Raw genomic sequence first — 25,002 nt, forward strand, 5'->3', positions numbered from 1 at the left:
AAGTCAAGGTTGTTATAATAGTAGAAAACACTAGTGCAGGCTTTGAGTAAATTGTTGATGCTTATAATGCATCAGCGTACAAAAATACAACATGTCTAAGACTTTTGCATAGCAGTGTGTAATTGTATCTATAGATAGATAGATAGATAGATAGATAGATAGATAGATAGATTTGGGTGCTTTAGCACATAATTCATAGTAAAATAATGTAATAAATTCAATGACAAATATTTCGACAAGAAGTGATTTTCTGCTGTTGAGCAGCCAACTCATGTTACATAAACCCCAGCCCTGGAAATGTACACTTTAGAAAAAATGAACAATCAAGCAACAAAAATTGCATGCATACAGACTTTATTTATCCTTCAAAACAAACTTTAAATAACCCATAAGTTAAAACTTTGTGGATTGGGCCCAATATTACTTAATACAAAAAGAAAATCAGAGAAGGAAATTATTTAACAAATGTGAAAAGGAACAGAAATAAGCAGAGAATACATTATTTAATGTCAAAAGTTTATTGAAAAACAGAAGGGAAAGCAGAAAAAAAAAAAAACCAAAACCAAGTTCACATCAAACTGGCTTTAACACCTATGTGAACTATAAATAGGATTATGTCACAGTATCCATTTCAAATGTAGTATTGTAAAAAAAAAAGTGCATAAGCTGTAAATGCAGTGCATGTGACATTCTGTCACTTTAATAATACTAGTTTAAAACCTTTATAAAGTGGTTGACTTTTCACATGATTTAAAAGTTGGTAACCGACTAATCATCATTCATTTTTTTGCTGGTTTTAAGAAAAGCAGCAATGAAAACAAAGCACAGGGTAGCACAGTTGGGATGAAAAGCTTCCCTTGCACTGCACTGGTCTGCAACTAGGTCAGTAGCAGATCAGACCAGCCTAGTGAATTTCAATTATATAAGGTGCACTCACTGTATAATGCCAATACAGTATGAAACCTGGAAAATGGGAACATCTGAAATTCTTGCCAGGGTTTAGATCTAACAAACATTCCACACAGAACTACCTTTATCTCATATAAATGTTATGATCTAATCTACATGTTCTACATTTCTCTTTAATATCCCACTATGTGTGTCCTGAAGTATTCTATATTGTTGTTTTTCCTCAGATCCTTATTTGCCATGCTTATTGTACTGCACTATCTATTCCAGCAAAAAAAAAAAAAAAAAAGCATTTTTGTTGAAAAAGTGGCAAATAATAATGTAAGCAGAAACCATGGAGAATCATAAAGAACACACATTATAGGAAAGCAAGCTGCCTGTAACTTAAATTAGAAGGGAAATGTAGAGGCTATAAAGTATCCCTTTCAAATGTAATGGGGGAAAAAAAGGGGGATGAATGAAAACTGCACTTAATTTGGCCTGTGTTGCTTTTCATGGATGCTACCCTTAAACATATTTTATACTGTATAATCTCATTAGTATTTATGAAATAGCTCAAACCCAACTCTACTCAGAGATGTCACCTACTGACACACTCAAGATAAAATGAAATAATAAAAGAAGCAAGTAGTGGGACTCAATAAAAAAAAAAGAATTATTATAAAGGGTGACAGTTTTAGCTAAAATCACTCAACCAGACCAAAAACTTTTCAATCAATATAAAACAAAATAAATAAACAATGAACATTCCTGATAAATAAAATATTCTTCAACGACATTTGTATATTGTATTATGTTATGTAATCACGGTGTTGTATTTGTTAGGCAATTAAAAGTACCATTAAAATAAAATATAAAAATACATACATTACTTCCACATTAAACATTATTTCATTAGATTCATTAGTAATTCATTAGAAACAGTTTGTGTAATATAATGTTAGCTAGATGAAAAGTGTTTTATAGGCTAAACAAAATAAAGTAGGTGGTTTGCAGCTGTTGAGCATTTTAAAGATTTAGGGGTAGATGTACTAAAGTGTTGTGTCTCTCACAATCGTTGCAAGCCACATGTAAACCAGAAGGAAGTGTAGCGTGAAATGTATTAAAACAAACGCAACGCTGTTTGCATCATTTTAACAAATGCTTTGCAGTCGCAGTTTTTATTTGCGCTTTAGCCTTAAATGAATATGTAATTCTGGGCGTTCCTGCAGAAATTCACAAAAACAGGGTGGAGATGAGAGTGCAAATGAGGGATCAAAAATATTGTAACGAGATGTACGAAAGCTGCGGGCAATTGCTACACTTACTATTCCAACAAATTGTTAAGAACTTTTGAAAGCATGTTTTAAACATTTCCCAGTCTGCTTTTTCTCGTGTATTGCCAGTTGTGCTCAATGTATTTTTGAGACGAACACCCAAGTACCTAATTTTCACTAAAGTCAGGGTGTACTTACAAGCCTTGAAAACAAATTTCTGTGACATTTCTGGTTTTCCCAGGGTGTTGGGAACAATAGACTGCATACATGTGCCACTAACCCCTCCAGCTCATTCTAAGCATCTGTACAGGAAAATGATCTATTGTGTGTTAATTGTCTAGGCACTAAGTAGACCAAGTTAAAAGTAATAATAATTAAAATAACATACAAAACCCTAAAATCATTTAGTTTCAATTTAAAATAATCTTTTATTCGCATTGTACACCGATGTGTACAATGCAGCAGCATGATTTATTTCTGTTACCAGTAGGCTAAAGTACAAAAAAAGTGCACTAGGTATTCATTTGATTTTACTACTGTACTGTGTACTGTATAGGCCTACTGTACAGATTTATATTTTTACATAATGTAATGTGTAGCCTACCCAAAACACATTAGTGTTATTTCAGTGCAATGATTTATATTTAAAATACATCGAGAACTGTAAATGTATGTGTGTGCGATTTTATCGTATTGTTTTTAAACCCAACAGCTCCTTATGTCGGACAAACATGTCCGGTTTAGCGAGGGTCTACTGCATGATTATGAAAAGCTTTTTGGGGGTGAAGGTGAGGGCCCCACTATAGAATCTGATGGGATTAAACTGCCTTTCATTATATATATATATATATATATATAAAAACAATGTTATTTTGATTCTTGCACCCTTGCATGTATAGACGTTATCCTTCGGGCACTCTCTGCTGCAGCAAACCACAACTCAACTACATTTTATTTGAAAAAAACGCCGCACAACTCTCGCTAAGATAACGCAAATAATATTTAAATTAGTATATTGCGGCTCATTAACATATTTTTTCTTAGTACATACGACAAAATGTGCACTTTGCGAATTGTCGTAACGCAAATGCAAAATGCGGTATGTTTGTGACTGACCCATCTTAGTACATCTACCCCTTAATGTTCATGACAATGAACAAACAGTAGTTTGCTTAAAAAATAAGTACCGTTAATACTCTTTCTGCTGCTACGGCGGGGTACAGGGATTTCAGTGAACTATTGTCACAGTCCTGATGTATATATAATGCAAAAAAAGGGCATGTAGTTTCACATACAAAGAGATCCCACGACTTTATCCAAAAAACAGATTTGTTTTTTTAATTGCACTTTCAACACAGGCCAAGTAAGCTGTTTTATAAATTTTACGGACTTCCCAACTAACAGATATTCCGTCTAGGCCTGAATTAAATACAAGTTTATGGTGCTGCCATCACTATGCTTTACACTATACTCCAGGCCTGAGGGGACTTGGTGAGTGACTAATTGCATTAGTCGCTGTCGTCTGACCAGTTAAATGCACCCAGGGACACAGCCATGTTGATTTTCTTCCCTTCTCTGACACTGGTGGATTTAGAGGAGTTCTGCTTGGCCTGCATGTTTATCTGTATCCCAGAGTGCAAGACAGGTCCTGCCAGGTCCATAGAGAGAATATCCCCAAAGCCCTTCATCATGGCCTGCAGGTTCATGCCATCTACCTCCCCGTTACTGGCAGCAGTGATCTGACAAGACATCTCTGAACTGTTTGACTCCTCTGTTTTAGACTCATAGAAAGACTCTTCCGAAATCTTTGCAGTAACAGGCAAGAAAAGCTGAGAAAAGGTACAGAAAAGAAAAGGAATTAGAATCACAAAATAAAGTCAGGAAAAAGATCTTAGATTCGATTTTTTTTGTTTGTGGTGAAGTGGCTACTTTATTTTTTTTTTAGTAAACTGAAAGGAGAAGCGTTTCCACACACCTTTTTGATTTCCCAAAATAGAGAGAGCAAAATGTTAATTTTTTAGAATGCTGGCAAGAAAAATCTTAGAAGTTTTAGATAAAAGTGAAGGTGAAAGCCATGTCTGCAGAACACTTTAGGCACCAATGCATTACTTCAGACTGCTTAAATTCAAAACACACACACACACACACAGTGTGCTATACTGTGTCAGCATATGTTTGAAATGCAATGTTCTGTAGACTCAATACATACGCATATACTTCTCATATATATATATATATTTTTTAAACATAAATAAATATTGTCAGTTATGACCCAACCAATTTAATATTTTTCCAAAGGAAACCTTAGTTTTGTAGCAAACCTAAACCTATGAATCCATACCCTCTTACACTCATTTTAGCTATTAAACATACTGGACTCTGTTGTGGTCCCAGTAACTGTGGAGCATGTTTTTTGTTTTTTTTTGACAATAGGGTGTTATTGGGATTAGCTCCAGCTCTGACAGGGAAGCCCCTCCTGCTTCACTCACCGGCGTGTGCGATTGTTCCATCAGCTTGCGCTCCCACATCTTCAGACGTCGTTCCCGCTCCTTCAGCTCCTGCTCCTTGGTGCTCAGATCACGCTCCAGCTTCTTCAGTCTCTCCAACGTGGCCTCAATTTCACATCTACAAAGAGCAATCAGTTCAGGATGGCCGCTTACCGACAGATACAAATTGCTCACAATTTCCACCTGGATCTCTCCATCAATAGCCTCCCAGTTTAAATGACACAGTACTGACATTAACACACAAAGAATGTTATTCCTGTGTTTCCAGGATCATTTTAACACACATAACCCCGAAGGAGGAGTACTAAAAGAAATACTGTATATCATTCTGAAGAATCTACCTAGGCATAGTTTAGAACTTTCACCTAAAAATATATATTATATTGAACTAAAACAAACACCCCCTGAAGCACATGGTAGTGTCATTGTCAGTCACTGCAATATACTGTGGTTGGTCAGAGGTCAAGGTCAACTGCAAGTAACTCCCTTTAAAATTTTTAGGTCTTCTCTGGTGTGATCTAATATAAAACTAATATAAATCTAGAAGAATATTGTGACCTTCGCCATTTAAACTTTTAAGGCATAATGGGTTAGGTCATAATAGTCTATTTTTTTTTTTTTTTTAATTATTACACTATCAGAGAAAACTCAGTTTGATCATCATTGGTACTCCATGAATGTGTAGATGAGGACAAAACGAGGGAACGGCATTGTTCTGGATGACTTAAAACACAACCCTTATTTAAGAGTTTAGGCAACAACATCTTGGATTATGCAGGTCACTGATATGGCCAGCAGGTGATGCTGTTCAGTGCAGTATCACTGCTTGCAGGGGCTGCAGTCTAAAACCCTATGACCCAAGTCGAGTCAGGGTAGCGCTAACGTTGGCTCTGAGTGCAGCTATTTATACTCAGGCATGTGACGCAGCTCTAAAACTCCACACATGGTCAGTTTTTCCACTCGTGCTGTAAACTTCTCCTATAATTAATTTTCTTGCTCGCCTGTTTACTGACAAACACCCATGGAATTTCTCATCCTCTCTCCCTTCTATTGTCCTATTTTTAAATCTCAGATCCCCCTTCTGAATTTCCTCTCACCGTTCCCCCACCCCCACCCCCACCCCTCCTTCATGTTCAGAGGGACAGGCCCAGACAACAGTGATATACTGTAGAAAGCAGCGAGAACAGGACTGGGAATTCTGCTTTCCAGGCATGACCTCTGTCAATCAGGTTTATTTAACAGAGTACCGCACACAATAATGCAATTATGTTGCCAAGCACAGATTGCTTTTAGGTAACCAAAGAGATATTTCTAACCCTGTTTAAGAGACTACCCTCAAGGGCAACCCTCATAGACTTATCTCCTATCTCACTGTTAGATGGCGGTCTTGCGAGGTACCACCCCAATTTATACCCCTTCCCCTGAAGGCACTGACCAGGTAAATCTGGGATGGTAAAAGGAAGTGAAAAAATAAAAAGAACTGGAATCAAGCCTAATTTTCTTTATTTCTTCTCCTTCTGTTGCACACAAGTGATAAACATCATGTATTTCTTAATTGCTTTACACTGTGATGTTGACGGCTGTTAACCTATTAGAACGGGAACATCCCATATACCCCATAGATCAGATTAAAAACTCCCACACTGCCCTGGTAGACCCACTGCCCAAAACTACATTTTAAGTGACCAGAGAACTCAGTGGCAAATAAATAGAAGAACCCCAGGTAAGTTTTACTAACACCTCTGAAAGCATAAAGTTGGATGTATTGACATAATACCTTTTTAGTTGTACATACTGTAAAACTACACACATGTATGCTTTTAATGTCTTTCTACTTTAGTGTCTGAACTGAAAAATGGTGTATTATTTTATTATATTTGTATTTAGTCCAAAACACACCGTCTTGGCTACAGCTGCATTAGATCAGCCTCAACCAGTTTAAGATGAGTCAGGGGTACTTGGCAAAGGAGTGAAAAAATTGATTGAAGTAGCTCAGCTGTGTTGACAGTAGCAAGTTGTGTGGGAGGAATTATTCAAACTAAAATGGCTTAAATTTGCCAAGCGTAAAGTAAAGGGATGTAGCTGTACCTCCACGCGGCCTTGTTGTGCAGGAAGGAATTACACTGGTCTGGAAGCTGGCTGTCATTGGACATGGATTCCAGGGTCATCATGATTTGCTTAAAATGTGGTCTTCTCTGGAGGATAACAATAAACAGAAACGCAGGTTGTTTTTTTAGAAAATGATTTCCCCAATGACAGAACCTATGCCACACCCACCACTAAAAAACAATAAATAATGTAAACAATAAACAGTGGCAACCAACCCCCACCCTTAAAACAAATTCATTTATTACAATAAATCACCTTTACACTTTTTATTATCTAGCTGAAATGAAGGCATAAGGACTGTCTTTTCCCGCTGAGACAACACACCGTACTGTTTATTATAGATCTAACAGCCGTTAGTACTCAAGACACTATAGAGATTCAGGAAGAACACACAGTTTAAAAATAGGGGGATTATTTCATGTGCACACATTGTTGTGCTAGACACATCATCAACAGTATTATATTATGTAGGGTTGACCATGTCTTGGCTCCCTGTTCTACTGATGAGGTGCAGTTGGCCCACAGTGCCTGGCATGTCAATGCATTCTATTAATACTCTAGAAGTGCTAGCAAACAGTCTCTGATTTATATACCCCTCTCATTAGTGACTGTTTTTTTTTTTTTTTTTTTAATACAAACATGATATCTTGGATATATTTGCCCTTGTTCATTTATTAACAATGGGATTATCCCCAAAGCAATTTTACTGCCTTTGGAGCCACTGGCCTGGATTGTCTACTGTTCCTTTGTTGTGTTGTAAATTTTTTGAATTTCCTTCTAATTAAAAACATCATGTTTTATCATACAGCAAGGGCAAAGGTAATTTGTTTTTTTGAGAGGAATAAAATTAATTTAATGGTATAAACCAAGAACAAATATTTAACTGCTCCTTGACAGCAACAGATGGAGAGGTTTTACTTCTATTTTAATGCTGTTGTGTATGTTTTATTCCTCAAATAAAATCAGTCTTTGAACCTCAAAATGGGTCCAAATGTCTTCATTGTCGTGAAGGCTTTTATCTACACATGCAGCAATAGGATGTTCATTTAGGTTTACACTTTTACAGCTATTCAAAAAATAAAATAACCAGAAGCCAACAAAACAGAACAGATTTATGTAACTACGTTCATAAGCAAGCCCACACAGCTGTAAACCATATATTTTAAGCACTAAGCCTACACATCAGGGCATGCAAGGACTTGAAACTGGGCATATTCAAGATAACTTGTTTTCTAAGACAGCCGGTGCTACGATTAAGGGTCTGCTGATTGCAGAGAGTATGAAGTTACACCCCAAGCATGCAGTGCAAATTAGAGGTTTGATATAAAGCTGCCACCCTGCATGAATTTAATACAGAGAAACCAACCTTTGGATCTGAGTCCCAACACTGCTTCATTAAATCAGCAAAACTTGCTGGGCAGCTGCTGGGAATGGTCAATCTCTGCAAAGCAAACGACAAAAAGGATTTTTTTTTTTTTTTTTACCATATTGTAAGTGTCCTAGATAAGTGTTCTATTTTTAAAACTGGAACATCTTCTATAACAGACTTGTTTTTTGTTGCAGTGTTTCAACATCTTTTACTACATACAGTATTTCAACGCAGATTCTATTATTATTTTTTTTTTTTTTTAGCAGACGCCCTTATCCAGGGCGACTTACAATTGTTACAAGATATCTCATTATTTTTACATACAATTACATTTTATTTATTTATTTTTTTTACACATTATTTTTACATACAATTAACCATTTATACAGTTGGGTTTTTACTGGAGCAATCTAGGTAAAGTACCTTGCTCAAGGGTACAGCAGCAGTGTCCCCCACCTGGGATTGAACCCACGACCCTCCGGTCAAGAGTCCAGAGCCCTAACCACTACTCCACACTGCTGCCCATTCTAACATTGTTTCTAACATTTTGTTTGTTGATCGGTCTATAAATATATATGTATTTATAACATATATGTATTTATATGTTCTTTGATGCAGTGGATCTGTCTGCCATGGCTGCCTGTGGAGGGTATATTTAAGGAAAGGTCATGAACTGGAATGACTGGTAATTGTATTCACACTAAAGGAAGTGGAATGACTGATGGTCAATATCTAAGAGAAATATATTAAAAAACAAAACAAAAAAAACACAACACTTCAGTACTTATCATATAAACTAAGAAATACAGCTGGTTTCACAGACCCCGATTTGCACTAACCTTGCACAACTAAATAAGTGCTAATAGGGTCTGTGAAACCAGTCAGTCATGTTGAGAATTAGCTTAAGTTTTACATATATCAACATAGACTTCTTCAAACTACTGTATTTGCTGTTGGTTGCTTAAGATATGTCTGCTAAAAAGGAAGCTTATTAAAACAAGACACACACACAAGCTTGATGTAATTCACCTATAAATATACAGAGCAACTTTGCTAAGGCATTCATTGATGGCCCATATTGTTCCAGAGGCTAAAGAAGGGCAGGCTATTATTAACTCATGCTGGCAGATGTCTTGAAATTTGACTACTCCAAAGAACGTTCCATTGCGAATATCCAGCGAGATAAAGTTACAGTAGTTCTTGTGTTGTTCTGAATTCAATTTGGCGTTTTCTTTGCCGTGGGCGCTATATTATACAGAGTTAAAGCGTGACAACTCTCTATTCTTAACCACAGCAAAATATTCAGATTTATAGCCATTTAAAAACCTTCAACCAAACAGGGGGTTACTCTACCTCGTTTTTCTCCACCACAAGCCAGGCAACTTGCAACCCTTCTAAGCCTTTAAAAGGAATCTCCCGTGTTAGCATTTCCCAAAGAACCTGAAAATAGAGAAACAACTATCAATTCATTTGCACATCTTTACTGGAGGTACTGCACATACATGTTTTGTGGATTAAGACTTATGGAACTGGTTCAGCATGCAATTACATTTTTTGTTTTTTATACCGTACAACTTGTTCGTAAGGCAAGTCGACGATTTTGCACAAACCTTTATATGCGTACAAACCATAACCAGCTAATTGTGTTCCCAAAAAAATCTATACCCTCGCAATTGATTTTATCTGGATGTAAAATTCCCCTTTTAACTGGATCTACTGAATCAGGGTTAAGTTCAAGTGACAACAAACTTCACGGTCTGCACTGTTCATTACACTTTGCTACTCCAGGAACATGTCCTTAACAGAAGCTGGGAAAGCACTAGCTCTGCGACAGATAGAGGGCTTCAGTACAGACATATGAGCTGTGCGTCTGTGTCCATGTGGTCTGTCACACTACAGTTTGTAATGCTTGCCATCAGCTCTTTGGAATCTGAGCATGCGGACAGTTTACAAATCTGCCTACTCAGTTACGGGAAGCAATGAGCTATTTAATGTGCCCCAGTTCAAATTAAACAACAACAAATATAAACGTAATTTGATTTAGCAACAAACATCCACGCCACAGCTGTAAATTCAAAATATAATTACAATTAACATGAAAATGTAGATCACCATGCACACTGCCATATGTACATACATACTTACAAACAGACAGACAAACAGTTGACACGATGAAATGTTTTTCAATATAGTTAAAAAGAACTGCAGCAGTTTTCAATGGTAACTATGCATCATAGTTTTGTGGTTTAAATTACTTTCCCCATGCTTACACTGCTTACTTGACAGAATATACTACATTTTATGTTTTAGCTTGTGCATTCAACGGTGTTGCATTGTCACAATGTCAACTTACCGCAGTCTTTCACGTAGTATACTGCAGAAAACATAAAAAATATTGTTTCAGGTGCTATAAGGGTTACTGTCCAGACATCACTCACCACACCATATGAATATGTATCACACGTCTCAGACACTGGCAGGCTCTGTATTACTTCTGGAGCCATCCACGGAAAGGTTCCCACCAGTGACATGTGTGTCGTGTGGGAGTGAAACCTTGAGGCACCGAAGTCACAGATCTAGCAAATACAAAAAGTCGTTTAGGATTTTTTCAACTTAGACCCCACGGTATACCGTAATTAAATATAATAAAGGTCCGAAAATGAATCCACACACCTTCAGTACTCGATCCGCTGTTACCACCACTGGAATAGAAATAAAAACAGTTACACAGTTAATAACAATACAGTAGCAGACATGCAAATGATCAAGATGCTGTTACAAAATATTCTTAAAATACAGAATAAATGAAAAAAGTGACAAATGTGTGTAAAGTTAAAAAGCTATAACTTTAATACAGTAAACCAGGGTTTGTCAGCTTGTCCACTCAATTATTGTACTTGCCAACAGAAAAAGAGTGTGCCATTTTAGAGTTGTCTTGGTCTAATTAGTAATTGTCCATCTCTCCACTACCATAGCGGGGAAATACTCAAAAACGCACAACTTATGCTCTTCTGCAAATGCTAACTTAACAGATTTTTACAAAGTTCACCTGGTAACACGTAGTTTTAATTTATTGTATAAATAATGCAATTAAATGCTAGGATCCGTGAAAGCACCGACACAAACTTGTCCAACAACCTAAGACCTGGAGAACATAGGCTTTTTCACATCACAGACAAGCAGGGTCATTATTTAGAAAAAACAATGCATTCCATATTCATATTCTTAGCTATATCAATGAAACACAATGGGATGTATTTTCAAAGCGTTTACTCCAGTCTTTAATGAACTCCTATTTTTTGAAAGAGGTGAAACACCTGCTCCAGTAATTCTACAAAATTAGAACCACACAACTAAGCGATATAAATCTGAGTTCCTTCAGCACTCTTGAGGTATTTGTTTTCTCATTTTGTAACAATAAGACTTTTTTTTCTCCTTTCAAAAAATAGGAATTAAAGAATGAAGAAAACACTTTGAAAACACAGCTCTGAAATGAAAAGACCTGGCACATGAGACACCATTTAAGCTGTTCTTACCATTCCTGGACTTGAGGTCTCTGTGGATTACCCGCACTGGCGCTTCCATGTGTAGATAATGCATTCCTAACAGGAAAGGTAGAAAGAAAAGGTTTCCTTTTAGTTTACATTCAGTGTGATGCCAAGACAAGCTTTGAAAATGTATACACAGACCTGTCACAGACTCGCTTTACACATACACTCCATTAACTGCCATATGAATTTATAGCCAAACCTGCAGACAGCTGTGTAACGTCACAATAAACATTTATTTATTCTTGAAAGGGAAGGCAATTACCTACAACCACAAAAATGAGGTTTTATTACTTACAAAAGAAGTGTCAGCTACATATTTCATCTTTATCTGCATACAGCATATGTATTACTTTGATTGGCAAAATGAGATACCAGCATTGTATTAACCAGTGCTCGTGTCCTCACAGAATCGAGGATATACAGTAAAACGTCTTAGATTCTGGCCAGCTACAGTTCTATTTAGTTCAGTGCTTAAGAACTGTCATTATCTTATACAACATTTCAACATGGTTAGGCTTGCATTCATAAATAGCATATCCCCTCTATAGTTCTCACAGCATCTTTGGCATAGTGCCTGTATTTATCTAGATCAACTAACAACTCTTGCTTGTTCTAATACTGTCAGGTTTAGTTTTGCCACTTAATTTCATTTTGCCCCAGGTAACTGGGTAAAAGCATTACTCTCACGGAAAACACAGTGTTGCATGATCTCAGCTAATACTTAAAAATGACATAAAAGAAGACATATAGTATTAATACTGTAGGCTTTACTATAATTTTTTCCAGCCCCATACATTGTTGTCATGTAGATAACATGAAATTCTATGAAAACCTACCTTTGGCGATTTCCATTGCCCAGGTCATGACATGGTCCATATCCATTTTCTCACTTTCATCGCTAGACAGGTAGTCATATAAAGACCCTCCTGAAGCATACTCTGAAAGAAAACAGACGTCACATAAATACTGAAACAATAAATACAGTCTCAAAAGCAAATTCAGTACCCTCTTACACAGTATGCCATTACAAATTACATACAAGAGAGTTCTTAATGACTTAAAAGATTTTCTATACCACTCACTCAAAGCGCTGCTTTTAAACTCAACTCTTACACATTCATGTCAACTTGTAAACTTACTGCAGTAAACTAAACTGTACAGTTTGAACCAAGACATTCATTGCTTGTGACTAAATTGCAATGAAATTACATTTTGGAGTTTGGACTTGGTTAATAACAATAATCATTCATATACTTAGTTAATGTAACAGGGACTTTGGGAATGCTTTAAATATGCCTAACTTTACTTCTACAATATATATATATATATTTGTACTACGTAGTAATATATATTGTGCTCATATTAACCTAGAAATGCAATTAATACAATAACATTTTAGAGGCTTTTCATCGTATCAAAATGCACATAAATGTGTAAGCAGTCAAGGTATACACTTTTATGGCAAATGAACCCTCAGTCAACAGTAAATAGTCATTTCTACTAGAGGCTGACCCTCTGACTGGTAACCTCAAACACAGATTTATTTTACACCGTTTAACCTTCAGTGCCAAAGCCAGACAACAGCTGTGAATATCTGATCAGACTGCACCAATTACTTCATAAGCCTCAACGTGGACTACGCACAATATTGTTTTGTTTGGTTTTATTTTGCATTTTAAACCCTGAATTAGCCAAACCTTTAAGACTCAGAAGTCACATATTTTAACCAACTTTGATTTATTCAATACAAACTTATCCTCTAAAAAAGATTTTCTGCCACTGCATTTGGTACCAAATAGTGGAGTTTGTAGCACAATCAACTACATACATTTAGGCCACGTTTAATCAGATTCTACTAAAAACATTAAAAAAAAGGATTCCCCAAACTTTAATATTTTTTCTTTTTTACTTACAAACAAAATAATGTGGCATTAGACTGCAAGTTAAATCCGGGTCAATATTAAAATGAAATTAAAACAAGAGTAAATACAGAATACATATCCCAAAACCTTTGTCACAGGCAGATGAATCAGTACTAAACAAGGACATGTACATTCACACATCAGCTTCTAAGAATATCAAATCCTTTCTTCATGCCTGACCTGAACAGTAACACAGTCAATCAGTCATCAGCCTGGAATACTTTTTTCTCTCCTCATAAACTGTCCTCGTGTGTATTACAACATGCATTGCAGGGAGGCACTGTCACCCACTGAAAAACTGTTTTCCAAATCAGATCATTATCCCTGCTGAATACTTGTGGCCGTTAGAAGCACGTTTGGGGAACTTCAGTCCTGTCTCTTCAACAGTACTGTATCTTAACAAGGCAGATGATAAGCACAAGAAAGAGGAAGGGGATCAAATCTGCTCAAACATTATGTTAAAAAGTTGGGACAGCAGTTATGGAACACAGTTCCACTTTCTAGAGTACAGGTCCCTTTATGGTTTGCAAACTCTAAAACAAGGGACAAAACAAGACCTTGTACTCATAAATCATGGGGCAATGTTTTACACAATCCAACAGACATGTTTAATAATGTGCTGTTCCCAAGTCCAAATCAAACTAGTTCAGTTCCCAAGAGCAGGCTTCAATAGTTAAGCCCAGCAGGTGTGTGCCATGACCTACCAAACTCCCTCAGTGTGTGGAATAATGTATTGTCCATTCAAAGTTTAATTATGTGAGCAGTATCCAGAATATAGCACATATAAGCCCAACAAAATCAGAAAAATAGAATACAGCTACATTTCAAGAATTTTATTTCTTCATAATCTTGTGCTAGGAATGACCATATCGCGTTTTATCAAGATTGAACGAATAGATTTCAAGATACAGCTAAAAACTTAAGCGTCATGCATGTGCCTCCATCAAATTTCTAAAGTAGCAGTAGCTAAAGAATATCTCAGGGCAGTTTACATCGGGTAATCTTTTTTTTTTATTTGGTGGGGGGTGGGGGGAGGAGGGTAACCCACAAATAATAACGGTGTTTTAAGTTTAGGACTGCATTCTTCACAATTCTGCTTGCATCACTCATACTGGGAATTCCACAATTGCAAAGTGTCAGATCACACAAGTGGGCTGAACATGAAAAAATAATATCTTTGTCTATTCCAGGAAGTTTTGCAAGCTGGCTATACTGTAGTAAGTAATGGATTAAGAGATGGGAGATTCTGGGTTCAAATCTAAGCTCTGCATCGGATTCTGGGCAAGGCATCTGACCTTCTAGTACCCCCGTTCTGAAAAAGAGGTAAAGGAACCTGGACTCAACTATAGTAGATGCTGAATCTAAGTCAGAATATTCTTTGTTTAAAATACTATCATTCAAGCCACTGAAAATAAGGATAACCGATCTCAAAATGACAAGCAATTCACAAAAATTTTAAAGAATTGACATTTTTAGAAAATGGTAAAAAACGTATATCTCTCCGTTATACAGCACATCTCCTAAAACTAGTTTTACAAATACATTATGGCTAAAATGACATTCTTTTATTTTACTTTTCATACATATTACTTGGAGGAAAGCCGTAACCATGGCCCTGCGGTAAATCAGGCGGTTGAAAAGAATGTATAACAGTGCTGACGAATGTGGAAATATCGAGGACATGCCAGGGACAGTTATTTTTTGTTTCCCCAGTGCTAATTAGATTATGACTTGCTAAAGGGTGCAGTCATTTCCTTGGCAATCCACAGGTTCTTGTAATCAAATCACAATGTCACTGGAAATGAAAAAGAAATATGATGCGACTGACATTAGGTACAAGAGCTGCCTTGTGGCAAATGCAAAAGGCTCAGAAATATAATGCAATAATCATTCATATACAGAGTGATTAAGCAGTTCAGTAAGTTGTAGTATCAGAGGTTTTCATGGAAGGACATTCCAGTTCATGTGTAGCACCAGGACGCCTTGCAAAGCAAAGATGAGGAGTTACCACAGTATGAATAGGGGTTCTCTACTAATGCACCATGTGATCAAGACAGGCCTGTAATTCGACCGGAAGATGCATCAGGGGCAACCCTTATACCCACCTGGCCCTGGTGCCCAAATCACTGTATTGTCTTGGATACTTTTGAAACTAGAGCCCTACTTGCCCAGCTGCCCTAGTTTTTAATGATTAAATAATGTATTACATTTTATTACTGACATGTATTTACACTTATTGGAATTTTACTTTTAAACTAGATGATGTTAAGACTTAAATGCTACAAAAACACATTTATTTAAATAAATGAGCACATTAATAATGATGAAAAAAAAACAAAGCAATGCAATAAAGTTCTCTTACAATTCTCATAGCAATTGAAGGAGGAATATATTTTGAGTTTTGAAAAGTGTATTTAAAAAAAAAAAAAGCAATGAATGCCACATACTAAAAAAAAAAAAGAAAAAAAAGGCCTGTCAGGATGATTGGAATGTAAGAGAGATACTGTGCAAAACTTGATAACTGGTGATGTGCTCTTTTAGTGGCCAGACACCGAGCTGTCAATGTCTGTGAGTTGACACTGTTAGGAAAGGTGCTGTAGAAGTTGAGTGCTCTGTCTGGAGCAGGACAGGTTAATGAATAGGTGACAGCAACAACGCTATTCAAATGAGCTGCTACTGCACCAAGCAACCTCAACTCCACCTGAAGCTGCTAACTAGCTGACAGGTCACTAAGACAAGTCTTCTTGTGTGATCACATTAGAAATCTGGGCAGTATAGAATTCGCATGGTTATCAATTTCACTATGAACTTTTTTTTTTCAGTAAGCTTTGACATTATAAAAAGAAAGACAGCGGTATACATATATATATATACATATATACACACATACACACATACACACATACACACATACACACACACACAACTAGAAGCTCAATTATGGAGAGACAGCAGCAATTATGTGAATGATGGTATGTATGGTAAATGTGTTCTTTTATCTATAAAACATTGTATTGCCAGCTGGTTAGTTTCTTATTCTTGTATTCTCTATACTCATCACGACACAATCAAATGCATGTCAAGTTAAATCTTACCTGTGACTATACCATAGTTGGGTGCTTCAAGAATCGCTCCGTAGAACTGGATGATGTTCCTGTGACTGAGAACACTAAGAATTTCTGCCTGCACAAAAAAATAATAGGAACAAAATAGTATAAGACAGCATATTTACATTATACATTATTTATATTTATACATACAGGCTATCAGTGCAGCGGTGAAAATGTACCATTTCAGATGAATCACACACAGCTAGTATTTAGGGCATGTGGCTGTAGCATGCAAGGTTGTGGGTTTAAGCCCTGTAAGCATGGAGTTACTGTATGAATGGGTACCGTGTGCAAAAAAAAAAAAAAATGGGTACCTTGTAAAGTCTGAGACAGTCAGGAAATATTAGAGCTGAGCACCCACCTTTTATACTGAGGCCACAGAAACAAACTCATCTTACAGACAGCACACTGATGAGAATTTAGTTGGGGAAGACTATAACCAGATTTCACGCTTAAGATTCTTATAACATGCAAAGTATGCTACAGCAACAAGAAGCTTCTACTGTACATCACTTTGAGCGAGCATACTCCTGTTATAACTGAAGCGCAGGTCCACTGCCTCGACCATTTCATGCAATTACAATCCTATTAACTCACAGAACGGGATTTACAGTATGGTTCACTTGTTACTTGACCATCTGTAAAGGAGATTTCTGATATGAAACTATGCAGAATAGTACTGCTGCTGTCCAAAATGGTTATCATTAACAAAGAAATAATTGCTTCAGGCTTGTAACAGCCAAATGCCTCTAGCAAGCTTATACCCTGGGTCCGAGGATCTACTTGAGAAAGTTCATACCACAATCTGAACCCACAGCTACACATTGCAGAAATACATTACTACACCCAAGTCCTAGAACTTTAAATTGACTAATTGTTTATTTCGATTTTGTTTTAAGGAGCAAACCGATCAATCTGTCTTATACTGTCGTGCAATAGCAGTGGAATTTGACACACATATGCCACACTTCTGCCTGCAGGTATGGATCCAATGTAGAGAAAGACCATCAGGACGTGTTTTTTCATCATTTTTAAATATGAATACAAATACAAAATAATCATACGCAATTTAGTTGTTAATAAAACCCCAGCATGAACAAGGTATTAAGTGATGCAAATTATGTGCTAAATCCTGTTTCTTTTTTTTACCGAAGAAACATTTATTGTATGCACATCTTTGCATGAAATCATGCAATTATGAAGCAGCAATATTAAATATAACTATCAGTATTCAGCTTTCAAGACTTTAATGATTGCAAAACTAGAGGGTATGAAAGTTAATACTACCTGTTTAAAAAAAAAGAGTAATTAACATGGTTATTATACTTTCAATTACAAATTGCAGACAAAAATCACAAGCAATTATAACTCCCACCTCATTTTCAATTTTAAGAAGCTTCTTCACAGCCACCTCTTTGTCTTGCGATTTCCAGTTTGCTCTGTAAACACTTCCAAAGCTTCCACCACCGCAGTTCTCATAGAACTGAATGTCATCGAATTTGATTTGCACAAACGAGGCACTGAGAGACGACATCTCATAATGACACTTGTACCAATCTAAGTTCTGGGGAAGCAGAAAGAGAAGAATGTTAGTAACCAGACTGTTTCATATAAACCTCGATCAAAACATAATTCTCTATACCATACCTACAGTACATGTTCAACAGCCAACAGAAAAGAGCAACATTTTGAGACCCAGTACTCACAGTGTTTTCAAGGCTTTGCTTACTGTCTCAACAAGTCATTGGCAAGGCCCAGGCAGAACAGTCCTCTGATATTTCTAGACTTTCCACTTTAATCTACAGTAACATCAGCCCACTCAGGGTATTCCAGCAAATAGTATAACACCAGCTGAGGACCTGCGTTTTCAGGCTCTGACAAATGGGAAACTCGGACTGAACTGCGAGCTTGTATAAGGCTTCTGGAATCCCAAGCACGCATTCTCTCTGTGCTGTGATCACTTTGCACAAAATATACACGGCTGAAGCAACTGAATTCTGGCACATTCTAGACCTCCACCTCTTCTCTCACAACCCCCTTACCCCTCTCTCACCCCTTCACCTCCCAATACCTTCTAAAGAGCAGAAGGTAGAGTAGGGGAATAGGTTGCTAAACATGTTTCCTATACATGTTAAAATAGGACAACCTTTTCTTTCACTTTGCAAAACAACTTATAAACATACTTCTCATTTGACCAACATTCAAAATAAAAATAAACACACACACACACACAGTAGTGCAGTGTATATCCTTTCTCTTCTACAGTACACAGCCTGCCTGTACGTAGAAATATTTTCTTATGACTTCTTTTAATATCCATGAGGTTTGGTCTTGTTCTGAGGTAGATATAATCTAAATCTAGCACAGTAGCTAAAGCTTAAAATAAACTGAATTAATACCAACAAATAATGAATGTAACATGTTGTATTATTATTCTGTCTAAAAGAAAGAATGTGGACGACCAATAACTAGGAAACTTGATCCAGTTATTGTATCACGAAACTATAGAATTTACCTTCATTGCTTAGCGATTATCACTTTCAAGAGCCAGATACCTGCAATTCATTTGTAATAATCTCTAGCACAGCAGGCAATATTTATATTACCACAGAAGGAAATTATTGCTCTCTGTGATTTACTGCTATTCATTTTATAATTAGCTCTGTGCCACCCTTACTTCTAGATACATATACATTTTTAACAATTCATCCTGCTACTCAGGAAACATGGAAAAAACCAAGCAGAGCTGTTATTGTGCTACCCAGGAACTCTAATGCACACTTCAGAGAAACTGTCCCCTGTACTGCACCTCATTATGGAAACATTTCTTTTAATACACATGGTTCAAGTATAAACCAACACTCTCTTTAGTCACAGTAAAATGTAGTGCTGATTGAGAACAGCTTATTCACAGAATGGCAAAGGAGATAAAGAATAAGACACTACTCCTCCATTATAAACAATCATAAAATACAAAGGGTGAGTCAAGCTGAATGCTAGTAGAACATAAAAATTATTGTCTGCACTTTTAGAAAATGTAATCTTATGGCATTTCACAACTAAAGAATAGAAGTTCCTGGTTTTTCAGGATCCATTAAGTTTTGCCAAACCTCTCATGCAGTAAAATGGCTGTCTGGGTGGGAGCCATAAAATGCAGCTTTGGTATGTTTGTAAACCCTGTCAGGAAGATACAGGAAGGAGCAATGTTAGAATGGCCATTAAGTTCATCCCATTGGTCAGCAAAAAGATTGAGATATTTCAACTGGACAGACCAAGGGAGGCGTGTCAAGTCCCCATCTTGGTAGTGTCCCTAGCCACGCTGATAAAAAAAATGCATTGGAACTGCATGTGCTATAATCGCTTGTATGGTTTGAGAATTCTTCACTAAGTTGGCTGTGTAGTCCAGTGGTTAAAGAAAAGGGCTTATAACCAGGAGGTCCCTGGTTCAAATCCCACCTCAGCCACTGACTCATTATGTGACCCTGAGCAAGTCACTTAACCTCCTTGTACTCCCTCTTTCGGCTGAGACATAACTGTAAGTGACTCTGCAGCTGATGCATAATTCACACACCCTAGTCACTGTAAGTCGCGTCTGCTAAATAAACTCGTCTGCTTTCTTTTCTGTCTTGTTACAGCATGAGTTCTTTCCCTGCCACGACCACAGAATTGTATTACTTTATTCGTATGTGTCTGTGTTAGCATTGTGTTCCACCGTTGCAAAAACAAAGCTAATTGTAGCAAACAAAACAAGCACAACAAGAAAAAAACTGAACTGAAAAAACACTGTGCTTTCTTTCAAGTGAATTAACAATACAAAAACACCTTACAATAATAAATACAGTAATTTTACATTCAGTACAATTATAGTTTTTTTGGTCTTTGTGAAGTGCGATTTTCTGAAAATCAGTTGTGTATTTAAAAAAAAAAAAAACTACGGTTGTTTTATTAGCCATAGAGCTGCTGACTTGTACATTTTGTTTCATTCATAGCTCGAGTATCTGCTACTTACTATCAAATGCACACCTACTGTACCCTCGCGTACCACACTCTCATATGGACCATGCGGTCTCAAAAACGCAGAGCATTTCCAATGTGAATGCAAGTAAAAACACAGATTGCCATATGACTTTGCGGTCCGGTCAAATGTACGGTCCGGAGTCCGTCTATTGAGTACTCTTGCACTAGTAGGAGGCTGATGACACAACACGCAGAAATGATCAGGTTGGCAGGAGGGTGAAAAGCTTCACCTAACTTGCTAAAGATGACCACAGTTGTATTTATTTAAAATAAAGAATGGGAGGTGGGGGGCCTGGCCTCAGATGACAGAGTAGTATTTCAACGAAGGAAAACATTTTTTCAAATTTCTTATTTTTATTACACACGTTGCCAAACAGTAGGATGTCATTTAGCGACAAAGCACGCCGCACCAAAAATGAGGTTATGCAATTCAGTCACAAGGCAATTCATAAAACTTAACACAGTAGTTCCTGTGTCAAAAATGCCTTTGAACTTCATAAACTAAAAACACAATATAAACAGATCCATATAATGCAAGATAAATTATTAATCGGTACCTTTTTCTTTGTACTGTATCTTCAACTAGCCCAGGTTCTGTTTGTATATCTCAACACCTGAGCTCCGCAAAATAACTTATGGTGATCGATGACAACTCGACTTTCTGCGCTTCGTATTTTCACTTCTACTTTCCCAGCCAGGAATTGGAGCCTTTCCTCCGCCCACAAGACAGATCAAGGATACAACAGCGCCACCTGCCGTAGATAAATGGAAAGACTAGCTTATGTACAGTAGGTTTGGAATTTTTCATTAGCACAATTTTGTTTTGTTACTGTGTTTCTTCGTGCCCCCAGGAACTTACAGAACCGAGACTTTTACCCAAATGTGAGTAATTATTTCAGGTTAATTCTAGGAATAAATTAATTCATTTAAATTCATTTAAAATAGATATTATTGCACATCATGTTCCTTATGTTGGCTTTGGTTAAAAAGAATGCTTGGTTTATGAAGATGTACCCACAGATAAAGCAGATGGCACGCTCGTGCCTGTGAAGTTGTTTGTGATGATCACAATAATCAGAGTTCTTGATATTGGGTGAAGGGAGGAGTGCCAGAAGCGATCTGTACAACACATTCTTCTAGATAGGACTATACAGCTCAGAAACCTGTCTGAGACCCAAAGTCATTAACACTGCTTCTCGAACAATGTAAACCATCAATCAGAAGGACAAGGCCACGCTTATGTGTGAAGTAACATACATTGCGTCTTGCAATCCTTACATTTCCAGTCCACAGGTTCTCATCTAAACCTTTATCAGACTTAAAATGAATGGAAATAAATGTATTAAGCAAATTAAAGCTTGTTATCTTTCTATCATTTTACTGGACAGACCACACATATGCATGCATTGTTTATGTTGCTATGACTGAATAGGTCTTTTAATATTTCTTGTACTAATAGTGTGACTGCACACAGGACACTTACCATTCATGTATTAATATGTAGATTTATTGCTGGAGGACACAGTTGGGCTGCAGGGTCTCTGATTAACTAGAGCTTAGCGAGTGGAGAGAAGCTCGGAGGTCATGATCTTTCAACACGCCTTTTCACTGTTTCTAGGATTACTTCTAAAACAGGCTATTAGGGACATTAAGATGTTCCACATTTATAGGACTCCAATTCTTAATGCATTTAAATCTTGACAACTCTGACAGATTGGAATAAGTATATATTCTACACCGATTAGAAAGGCTAGCTAGCAGATACTTTGTCTTCATGCTGAATGTGGAGAGTGTATTCTCATCTTAATGACCTTATTAACATGTAGGATATGTCATATTCTGTTCAGTTTATGATTAGTTCCATTATTGTTGATATACCTAATCTGTAATAGAGTATATGAAAATCTGTTCTATATATACACTATATATCAAAATACGGGAAATTAAAAAGAGTGGGCCAAATTCATATCATATTTAAAAGTTGAAAATTAAACCGATTGGCATCTTCACGATGTTTTCAGCAAATACATTTAATAGGTATATATTATTTACAGAATACACATACAGTACAAAGCTTTTAGACAGTAGATACATCACAAATGATCTACAGAGGAGGTATAGTTAGATATTACATAAAACTCTTAATTAATTACATGCTAAAGTTAACATAATAAATTAACTATATAAATATATGCCATGGTTAAACTCTAATGTTGTGCATTTCTATTTCAGGAGTCGTGGGCACCCAAAAACGCAAAGAACATGAAAATGAAAAGTCAGCAAGTTAAATAGCTAGCTATGGAACCATTTTTTTAATGCAGTCATACTCAATATGTCAGTAATAAATAACAAGCATCATTGATTTTTGATAGTGCAATAGCAGCATGAGTGCTGTCATGGACCCCCATGGACGGAGCTGCAGTCTGGGGATGAGTTACGAGCGACGAGGCTCTAGTCTGTTAGAGAGCTGGGATAAAGTCCTCTGGTTGTCAATTACATTGAGCTGTCGAATGTAATTGCGCACTTCCTGGTGATTCTTGTTTGCAAGTGATGCATCCGAATCTGGCAAAAAAAAAAAAAAAAATTATTAATCAATAACAAATGTTAGCCTTAGAAAATATGTTCATTTAGCCTTCCCTCACAACTGCCAACTTTTACAAATGAGATGTGTTTTGTTTTTTGCTTTATGATGATAATCAATTAATTTCAGACACCATTGATCCCCCTATTCTACGAACTGACTTCTGTTCGGATTGCTTTACCCTGACATTGTCCACCAGTATAAAAGCCCCTTGCTCTTTTCTGATTTTGAAGAAAGCTCATACAGCCATTATTACTAAAACCTTTTGTAGATTTTAGATATTTTGAATCCTGTTCTGGCACCAAACCCACACATTACTTGATTCATTATATTTGAATAGTTCATTTTATAGCATGAATAAGAATAAGACAATAAAAACACAAGTACTCTTTTGCTCAATTACTTACTGAAAGGTTGACTTCTGCAGTATCTCACAATCCTCACTGTGTTTGCAATCATACGCTGCAAAACGACAACAGTAAAACAACTTTGTTAAAAACAAAGCCTATTTCATGAAGTTTGTTTAATTGAAGGATGTAAATGCCATACCAAAATCAACATTTATAATCATGGTGTATGATCAGTCATATTAAGTACATAAAATGACTTACCATTTTTTCAAAATTTACAAGATTGTCAATAAAAGTCTTGTTGCCTTCATGGGTGAAAGTCATGTCTAAAACAGAAAAAAGAACTACACATTAAACACTACAAATAATATAACATATGGCATTTCTGTAACATGGTGACCAGTGTTCAAATATAAAACCAGACAGCATGTATATTATGTACTTCTATCATTTATTAGTCTTCACAGTTCAATATGTTTACAAAAGTATATGTATGTCAACCTGGCTCCAGGCACTTTATTTATTTATGTATTGATTGATTTATTTTTACATGGGTCATTATAAAACCACACAATATCAAAACATATCCCTCTGTTTCAGAAAAGAACATGTACAACAGAAAACAGTAGCAAACCCATTCTTCAATTTTCGACTTCTCATAACTTATTACAATCAACATTTAAAACATAAATCGCAACCCTAGGGTGCAGTGTACTGATTAATTTATAACTGGTTGCTGAATTGTAGACAGATATCTATATAAACATTTCCATTACATTTTTTGTAACAGACTGCAAATGGTACTGTAGAAAGTCAGAACCATAGTGGTTTTAGTTCAGCTATGGAAGAACACATTCTAGAAAATTTGCGGAACTTGCAAAGTTTGATCCCCATTTGACTTGCCTTTTATAAGAAGGGGCATGAAGGGAATGATTGGCGGCTCCAGTTTGGCCACAGTAAGCCTGTATGCCCTGTGGTTTCTGGATGGGTCCTGGGAAGAGAGTATCAAAAAGTTGGCAAACAAATGTATACCTGATGTTTCAGCACAATACAATAATGAGGCATTATAATCTGTCCCTTTGCTCATAAACTGCTCTATACAGTGGAATCCTACCTCAGTATTATGACCACCAAGGGAATGGGTAAAATGATTTAAATATAGAGCTGGTCCTATGAGAGCAAGTTCTACAGTTGGAAAGGCACTGACAGAGTGGCCGCAATGGTCTTTATTAGGAAAGGAGAGTTTACTGTATAATGAAACACCAAATAACCTTCGCTATCAAAGTTGTGCACCTAAACCACTCAAGGAAATGAAAAAAAC

The 25,002-nt window shown here is 36.6% G+C and overlaps 2 protein-coding genes across 7 annotated transcripts in view; both read right to left on the bottom strand.

The window, feature by feature from the left end:
- Window positions 1-21,468, bottom strand: part of LOC117427031 (mitogen-activated protein kinase kinase kinase 20-like) — a 35,828-nt gene extending 14,360 nt beyond the window's left edge. The window contains exons 1-12 of one of the 3 annotated variants that reach the window (XM_034045380.2): window positions 21,308-21,456; window positions 18,109-18,297; window positions 16,719-16,806; window positions 12,538-12,639; window positions 11,687-11,752; window positions 10,824-10,852; window positions 10,589-10,726; window positions 9,504-9,590; window positions 8,148-8,222; window positions 6,761-6,867; window positions 4,655-4,790; window positions 338-3,994 (exon numbers count right to left, since the gene is read on the bottom strand). In XM_034045380.2, the coding sequence (XP_033901271.1) occupies window positions 3,674-3,994; window positions 4,655-4,790; window positions 6,761-6,867; window positions 8,148-8,222; window positions 9,504-9,590; window positions 10,589-10,726; window positions 10,824-10,852; window positions 11,687-11,752; window positions 12,538-12,639; window positions 16,719-16,806; window positions 18,109-18,267 (1,308 nt within the window). In that variant the 5' untranslated portion in view covers window positions 18,268-18,297; window positions 21,308-21,456 and the 3' untranslated portion in view covers window positions 338-3,673. Of the gene's footprint in view, window positions 1-337; window positions 3,995-4,654; window positions 4,791-6,760; window positions 6,868-8,147; window positions 8,223-9,503; window positions 9,591-10,588; window positions 10,727-10,823; window positions 10,853-11,686; window positions 11,753-12,537; window positions 12,640-16,718; window positions 16,807-18,108; window positions 18,298-18,439; window positions 18,616-21,307 lie in introns of those variants that run through there. The other 2 variants (XM_034045378.3, XM_034045379.3) reach the window with 2 other exon arrangements.
- A 1,287-nt stretch (window positions 21,469-22,755) lies between these two features.
- The window catches only part of LOC117426178 (rap guanine nucleotide exchange factor 4-like), a 51,450-nt gene continuing 49,203 nt past the window's right edge, over window positions 22,756-25,002 (bottom strand). For all 4 annotated transcript variants that reach the window (XM_059033673.1, XM_059033674.1, XM_059033675.1 and 1 more), the window contains 4 exons: window positions 24,585-24,672; window positions 23,943-24,007; window positions 23,739-23,793; window positions 22,756-23,312 (listed from right to left, as the gene is read on the bottom strand). In XM_059033673.1, coding sequence (XP_058889656.1) covers window positions 23,185-23,312; window positions 23,739-23,793; window positions 23,943-24,007; window positions 24,585-24,672 — 336 coding nt within the window. In that variant the 3' untranslated portion in view covers window positions 22,756-23,184. The remainder of the gene's footprint in view (window positions 23,313-23,738; window positions 23,794-23,942; window positions 24,008-24,584; window positions 24,673-25,002) is intronic.

This window comes from Acipenser ruthenus, chromosome 11, assembly GCF_902713425.1.
Source record: "Acipenser ruthenus chromosome 11, fAciRut3.2 maternal haplotype, whole genome shotgun sequence".
Classification (NCBI taxonomy): Eukaryota; Metazoa; Chordata; class Actinopteri; order Acipenseriformes; family Acipenseridae; genus Acipenser; species Acipenser ruthenus.